Genomic DNA, 8,455 nt, shown 5'->3' on the forward strand with positions numbered 1-8,455 from the left:
GTGCCAATAGACTTGAGAAGTTAGGTTTTAAATTGGGATCTAGCGAGGCTGCTGTTAATATGTCAATTAATATTTTGAAAAAAATGGAATTAGACAGGATGACTTCGATTAATAAATCAGTATGCACGTCAGATTCCCTTAGTGGGGAAGATAGCAATTTGGGCTTGCCTGGTAATGGTAGCGATGATGAGACAGATAAAATAAATGTCGATGTTTTAGACCTCCTTATTAAGGATGTAGCGGAAGTGGATTTTGATGATGTAGACCTAGACACAAAAATTTGTGAACTTAGGGCCTCTACACGGAAATCAAAAAAGCACTCCAAAAAACCTGGAGGTAACAAATCAAAAACAAAAAAAAAAGTATCTCAATGAAAGGCATTTTCTGGAATAGCAGAGGTCTATCAGACTTGGCTAAATATCGTTACATCTCGGATGCCGTGCGAGACTCCAATCTCGATTTCTGTGCGATAATGGAGACAGGAAAGCAGGACATGTCAAAATCAAATCTGGCACGTCTGTCCGGTAGTGTGGAGTTCATTTGGCATTACCTCCCTCCGAAAGGTAGATGTGGAGGCATCCTTTTGGGTGTAAGAGCAAAGGTGTTTGATGTTTCCCTTATTCATGAAGGAGAATTTCATATTAAGTTTCATATATGCAATAGAACAGATAAATTTAAATGGTCACTGATGGCTGTGTATGGCCCAGCTCAAGATGAATTTAAGTCTGCTTTCCTTGCGGAGCTTGTTCGAGCTTGTCAGCATAACCCTCTACCTTCCCTCATTGGTGGGGATTTTAATATCTTGCGAAACAGCAGGGAGAAAAATAATGATAGGTTCAATAATCGTTGGCCGTTTCTTTTCAATGCTGTGATTTATAGCTTTGATTTAAGAGAAATAGCCTTAACAGGAAGACAATACACCTGGGCAAACTCTCTCCCTAACCCGACCTATGAAAAGTTAGATAGAGTCCTTTTGACGACTGATTGGGAATTTAAATACCCTCTGGTCTCGGTTCATGCGCTGGACAGAGGGGTTTCTGATCATTCACCTTTGCTTCTTGACACTGGAACTCCTGCCCTCTTTGGAAGTAACAAACTGTTTAAGTTTGAATTACTTTGGCTTCAGCGGGAGGGTTTTCAAGAACGGGTTAAGCAAATTTGGACTAACACATTCAAAGGTCGTAATTCGGTACAAAGATGGAATAACAAGTTGAGTGCTCTGCGGAGATTCATTAGAGGATGGGCAGCTCAAATAAATGGGGAGTACAAGAAAAAGAAATCAGATCTTCAAAACACTATATGCTCTTTAGATGTTCAGGCCGAAGTCAGAGATTTGAATGTGGAGGAGCTAGAATGCTTGTCTCAGGCTAGAGAGAACTTGATCAAACTTCTGAGAGAAGAAAAAATTAAATATTACCAACGGGCAAAGGAAAAGCACATCCTCCTAGGAGATAATAATACTAGATATTTCCATATGATTGCCAACGGAAAGCACCGAAAAAAGCGGATTTTATCGCTCGAAGATGGCAGCAATAAAATTGAAGGACATGCTAATCTAAAAAACTTCATCACAGATTACTATAGGGGTTTGTTTGGTGAACCGGAAGAAAATTCCTTCACTTTAGATGAATCCATAATTCTTGACTTACCTCAGGTATCCAGCCAGGAAAATATGTTACTCACATCTGAGTTCTCCGAAGAGGAGATTAAAGAGGCTATCTTTTCAATGAAACCCAACAAAGCTCCCGGTCCGGATGGTTTTCCTGCTGAGTTTTATCAGCAGTTCTGGGAGACCATCAAGGGGGATCTCGTGCAAATGTTTCGGGATTTAGACAAGGGCGAACTCCCCTTGTTCAGCCTTAATTTTGGAATCATTACTCTCATCCCTAAAGTCCTTCATGCAAATGTTATCCAACAATACAGACCAATATGCCTCCTTAACGTGAGCTATAAGATTTTTACCAAGGTAGTCACGAACAGACTAAGCGTGGTAGCAGATAAGGTCGTTAGCCCATCACAAACTGCCTTTATTAAAGATCGAAATATTCTCGAAGGAGTAATCATTCTTCATGAAACAATTCACGAATTACATCGAACAAAACAGAGCGGAGTAATCCTAAAACTAGATTTTGAGAAAGCATACGACAAAGTACGGTGGCCGTTCCTTTTACAAACACTCCGGATGAAAGGCTTCTCGTCCAAATGGATTTCTTGGATTGAGACTTTCATTTCAGGCGGCAGTGTAGCTGTAAATGTTAATGATGATATCAGACACTACTTTCAAACAAAAAAGGGACTCCGTCAAGGGGATCCTTTGTCCCCCCTCCTATTTAATATTATGGTGGACATGCTGAAAGTTTTCATTAGTCGGGCAAAATTGGACGGGCAAGTTGTGGGAATCATCCCCCATCTAGTTGATGGTGGGCTTTCGATCCTCCAGTACGCAGATGACACTATACTCTTCATGGATCATGATCTGGACAAAGCTCGCAATTTGAAGCTTCTTCTATTTGCTTTTGAACTAGCTTCAGGTCTTAAGATTAATTTCCACAAGAGTGAGTTGTTCTGTTTTGGGGATGCCCATGAGCAGGTAGAGTTGTACACGGAACTCTTCGGGTGCAAAGCCGGCAACTTTCCAATCAATTACCTTGGCATCCCAATTCACTTCAAAAAATTAAGAAATCGGGATTGGGCTAGAGTTGGAGAGCGCTTTGAGAAGAGACTCAGTAGCTGGAAAGGGAAACATCTCTCCATCGGAGGCCGTCTGACTTTGATTAATTCAGTTCTTAGTAGCCTTCCGATGTATATGATGTCTTTCTTCTCCATCCCCAAAGGAGTTATCAAGACATTAGATTATTTCCGTTCAAGATTCTTTTGGCAGGGGGATGAAAACAAAAAAAATATAGGCTTGCTAAATGGTCTATTCTGTGCCAACCAAAAGACCAGGGAGGAATTGGAATCCTAGATTTGAACATTATGAATAGAGCCCTTCTTAGCAAATGGTTGTATAAATTGCTTAACTCTGATGGTATGTGGCAACAATTGCTCCGTAATAAATACATAGGTTCAAAATCACTGGCTCAAGTGGAATGGAAAATCGGTGACTCCCACTTTTGGTCTTGTCTAATGAAGGTAAAACCAGACTTTCTACGCTTCGGAACCTTTCTGGTTAATGACAGATCTCAAGTAAGGTTCTGGGAGGATAGCTGGCTGGACGGGTCCCCGCTGAAAGATCAATATCACTCCCTGTATAACATTACAAGACCCAAATCAATAACTATAGCGGAAGCTATGAGCTCCTTCCCTCCTAACTTTTCCTGGCGACGACAACTTTATGGATCCAACTTGGTGGATTGGATTTCCTTGTTGTCACGGATAGAGGGTTTGGAGTTGTCCCTTGACCGTGATACATTTTATTGGAACCTTACCCCAAATGGGAAGTTCTCGGTAAAATCGTTTTACACAGCCTTAAAGTTTAGTACTACCCCTAATGTAAACAGAGACATGTGGAAGATGAAGGCCCCTTTGAAAATTAAACTTTTTTTATGGTATTTACGAAAGGGAGTAATTCTCACAAAAGATAATCTGGCCAAACGAAACTGGCATGGAAGTTTAACTTGTGTTTTCTGCCATAAGGAAGAGACCATCAACCATCTTTTCTTTGAGTGCCGTTTAGCTCGGTCAGTTTGGAATATTGTACAAATGGCTACCGGCTTCAATCCACCGCATAATGTAGAACATATGTTTGGGGGATGGCTTCTGGGCCTGAATAAAATACTGAAATCTGTGTTTCTACTTGGAGCGGCGGTCTTGTGCTGGGCTCTTTGGACCGGTAGAAACGATTTAGTGTTTGAGAAAAAACTCTATTGCTCTCCTTTGCAGGTTATCTTGTCGGCGTCACATTGCCTTTCACGGTGGGCTATTCTACAGAGGAAGGAGGTTCGTCCTATGGTTGTAACAGGATCACGAACCTTGGTGAGGGTGGCCATGGCGTTTTTTCTCCCGGAGGCACGGGTGGCGATCTAGACTTCGGATCGGTTATCATTAGATCAATGTCTATTTTGGTTTTTTTAGTTGGCTATGTGCATTAGGCAGAGGCCGGAAGTTCTGTACCAAGGAGTTGTATCCTCTTGATGTAATGACTTGGTATTTTCAATATAAGCTTCCTTTATCTAAAAATATATATGCATGCTGCTTCAATGCTTGCGAATATATATTTTGATGAAAAGAATAAGCTCCAATGGTCACTTTAATTTATTAACTAAGGGGTGTTTGAATACACTAAAAATAATAGTTAAAAGGCTAAAAACTATTAATAAAAATTAGGTAGCTAATAAATATCTACCTAACTATTAACTAATTTACTAAAAATAGATAATAACTGAACTATTAAATAGAGTGTTTAGATATCTGAAGTGGTTTTAGCCGCTAACTATTAGCTCTAATACATTCAAACAACCCTTAAATATAGATATTTTTATTTCAGATTTCTGGCTAGTTAAAGTTCAAGAGTAAGGACGGCTTTCTAGAGTTGCGCGGAAGATACAGAAAAGCTTGTATATGAAACTATACATAAGCTACAAAAGCTTGTACATTACAACAAATCCAACTCTTGGGAAGTGAATAAGTTATTTTTTATCAAAAACATATATCCTTCTTGTGAATCTTTCACTTACTCAAAAAATAAATCCTGCCATTTGCTCTTGTATAGTTGTATTGCTCTGAGCTATTTCGATCTCAGGGGCCCATTCTTCTTTCATTTAAGCTTCAAATGAAAGGAAAAATGTGAATGTACCATTAGTGTGTGTATAAATGCCAAACGGGTTCGAGCCAAGAAAGCAAAAAAAAAATTAAGGTTGTCTCGTGCCAGCCCGAAGTGTAAAAACAGTAGCTCGGTCTGGTCCAAAATCACGTCGTACCTTCGTTGGGTCGTGCGTCCATGCCGACCCAAGCACGACCCATATATTTGAACACATAAAATCAAAATATTACACCATATAAAGTTCATATCTTACTAAATTAAAGATATTAAGCAATTATAGCATTATTTGACCACATAAAGTCTAAATATCATAACAATATAAAGTACTTAGCTTACTAAATTAAAGAAAATTGAATAATATGGGCTTTATTGGACCGTGTTGGGCCTGACATGCCGAAATTTAAGGTCTAGTCTAGACCTACATTCAGACTGTGGTAGCCTGATCCATATTATTTCGTGTCAGATTATTCTTTGAACTACTATTTTTAGATCGTGATCATGCTGACAAAAAAAACCTGGCGCCGCCGACCGCCGCCGCGGCAGTTGTTGCTTAGGCATAGCTCCTCCCGTACCGACTGATACTGCGCCGCAGTGCTCCGACGGTCCGACCGATCACAACCCGCGGTCCGACGGTTCGTGTGGTGGAACGCCGCGCGCGGAGATCTCTCGTACCGTCGTACGGGAATCGCATGCAATGGCGGTGCACCACGCGCTCGAGGTGCTCGACGGCCGCTGCGACGACGACGGCCACCCGCGCAGGACTGGTAACGCCCTCGACTCGCGCCCCGCCTTTGAACCTTGCCTCTCGCGCGCTCGGTGGCCCGGCCGGGGCGCGGCTCATCAACCAAACACTGCGCGTCGTGCGTCGTGCAGGGACTGCGTGGACGTGCGCGGCGCACATCATCACGGCGGTGATCGGCTCCGGGGTGCTGTCCCTGGCCTGGAGCGTGGCGCAGCTGGGCTGGGTGGTCGGCCCGGCCTGCATGTTCTGCTTCGCGCTCGTCACCTACGTCTCCGCGGCGCTGCTCGCCGACTGCTACCGGCGCGGTGACCCCGGCAACGGGCCACGGAACCGCTCCTATATGGACGCCGTCCGTGTCTACCTCGGTACTACTACATCATATATACGTATATCTGTCATCGATCTCACTACTTGCTGGTTGCTGCTAGAACGAAGCACAGCAGCAACAGCATACCTGGGCTGGGCGTGCTTCTGAATTGAACTTGCTTTGTTAGTGGTATGGTTTTATGGCCATGTTGATGAGTAAATAACCCTTCTACTGTGTGTGTTGCTCTGTGACGACACGCTCAGGCAAGAAGCATACCTGGGCGTGCGGCTCACTGCAGTACGTGAGCATGTACGGCTGCGGCGTCGCCTATACCATCACCACCGCCACTAGCATAAGGTAGCCGCTGCTGGCCGGTAACAAAGTTTCCCTCCTCTCTCTCTCTCTCTCAAAACTTCCTTACATCTCAAGCTGTCTGCAGTTACCTTCCCTGTCTTTTTAGCGAGCAGGTGCAGGGCTCTGACGATGGTTGCTTCTGTAGTTCTGTTGTCCTTCTACCTGTTATTTTTGCTGAATATTTTTTTGTTCTTGACGACTTTGTGTGATTTGCTCCTGTGTTATGTGCCGGGCTGCTCTGCTGTTGGGTATCGCAGGGCGATTCTGAAGGCGAACTGCTACCACGAGCATGGACACGGCGCGCACTGCGAGTACGGTGGCAGCTACTACATGCTCATCTTCGGCGGCGCCCAGCTCCTCCTCTCCTTCATACCGGAATTCCACGACATGGCGTGGCTCTCCATCGTCGCCGCGGTCATGTCATTCTCGTACTCCTTCATCGGCATTGGCCTCGGCCTCGCAACAACCATTGGTACGCACTCTGCTTCTTTTAGTGGCCCGGTTGATATATATATATATATATATATATATATATATATATATATATATATATATATATATATATATATATATGACATATGAATATAATGTTGGCGGCAGAAAAGCTCACAGAATTGTTTTGTCTTCAGCTAACGGGACGATCAAAGGAAGCATAACAGGTGTTCGGATGAGGACGCCTATGCAGAAGGTTTGGCGCGTCTCGCAGGCCGTCGGCGACATCGCCTTCTCGTACCCCTACTCCTTGATCCTCCTGGAAATACAGGTGCATCAACGTATAGCCGCACGCGCGCCCGTTCTCTTAGAAACACTGCCAGCAAACCAATCAGGGTAAAAAAGATGTTTGTTTTCGCCTTCGGTAACTCAGGACACCCTGAAGTCACCGCCGGCCGAGAACAAGACGATGAAGAGGGCATCGATTGGCTCGATCCTCGTCACGACGTTCTTCTACCTCTGCTGCGGCTGCTTCGGCTACGCCGCCTTCGGGAGCGACTCGCCGGGCAACCTCCTCACCGGCTTCGGCTTCTACGAGCCGTACTGGCTCATCGACTTCGCCAACGCCTGCATCATCCTCCACCTGCTGGGCGGGTACCAGGTTAGTACGCGCGCTGACAGTGACAGCCCGCCGAAACACGAATCTGAAACCAAACCCTGCAGGTGTACAGCCAGCCCATCTTCCAGTTCGCGGACCGGTTCTTCGCGGAGCGGTTCCCCGACAGCGGGTTCGTGAACGACTTCCACACCGTCCGGGTCGCGTGCCTGCCGGCGTGCCGGGTGAACCTGCTGCGCGTGTGCTTCCGGGCGCTGTACGTGGCGTCCACGACGGCGGTGGCCGTGGCGTTCCCCTACTTCAACGAGGTGCTGGCGCTGCTGGGCGCGCTCAACTTCTGGCCGCTGGCCATCTACTTCCCCGTGGAGATGTACTTCGTCCAGCGGAACGTGCCCCGGTGGTCCACACGCTGGGTCGTCCTGCAGACCTTCAGCGTCGTCTGCCTGCTCGTCAGCACCTTCGCGCTCGTCGGCTCCATCGAGGGGCTAATCACCCAGAAGCTAGGCTAGGCTAGGCTATTCCAGATTTCCAGTCCAGTATGTGTTTTGGATTGCTTTTCTTCTTGTTGTAATGATATAATGGAGAATGCAGCAGCAGTAGGCTAAAGCGAACTGGAGATTGTTTATCTCCAACAAGGACCAAGGGCCGGGATGACGAACAGCAGCAGCATATACTAGCAGTACGTAGCAGGTCACCTGCAGGATCTGGGACAGGGAGTGGCAGCGTTCTCTATGATTTTCAAGTGCATTCCTCCTTTATTGCCGTGGAGTGGAAACATGTCGCATTGATACTGCCAGAGTTGCCTCGGAGTTCAGAAGAACGCGAGGAACCTGTGTCACTGAATGCCGCCTATGTTGTTTCAGTTTCAGTCTTTCAGGACTCAACCGCATGTTCTCCTCGCAATTTCCTGACCCTCAATTTGTTATCTCAGTAGGTTTGGTTTATGTATAAAATGATGAACTGTAGGGAGTACCTGTGTGTCTGTGTTCTTCCTGTGTCCCCTCTGTCAGCAAATGTCCAATTCCACCGGATTGAGCTCTTGGCCACGTTTTATCAGCAATTATGTGTTTGTCAGAACCTAGAACCTATAATTGTCAAGCTAAAAGTTTGCTTGGCTATCACTATCAGAGGATGGCTTAATGTTTTGTTTCCTCCACAGCTTTCGATTTCTACAAGTGGAGTGTGTATGAAGACATTTGGTTTTTCTTCTATACTTTCAACAAAATGCGCCAATGAGAATGC

At 45.3% G+C, this 8,455-nt stretch overlaps 1 protein-coding gene across 1 annotated transcript; it reads left to right on the plus strand.

The window, feature by feature from the left end:
• The first annotated feature begins 5,261 nt into the window (after nt 1–5,261).
• LOC100285834 (AAP7) lies at nt 5,262–8,080 on the plus strand. The gene is made up of 7 exons (NM_001158724.2): nt 5,262–5,526; nt 5,636–5,869; nt 6,075–6,168; nt 6,423–6,637; nt 6,795–6,928; nt 7,031–7,258; nt 7,321–8,080. The coding sequence occupies exons 1-7, from the start codon at nt 5,457–5,459 to the stop codon at nt 7,720–7,722; spliced, it is 1,377 nt and encodes a 458-aa protein (NP_001152196.2). The 5' UTR covers nt 5,262–5,456; the 3' UTR covers nt 7,723–8,080.
• Nucleotides 8,081–8,455: the final 375 nt, after the last annotated feature.

The sequence above is a fragment of the Zea mays genome, chromosome 2 (genome assembly GCF_902167145.1).
Source record: "Zea mays cultivar B73 chromosome 2, Zm-B73-REFERENCE-NAM-5.0, whole genome shotgun sequence".
Taxonomy (NCBI): Eukaryota; Viridiplantae; Streptophyta; class Magnoliopsida; order Poales; family Poaceae; genus Zea; species Zea mays.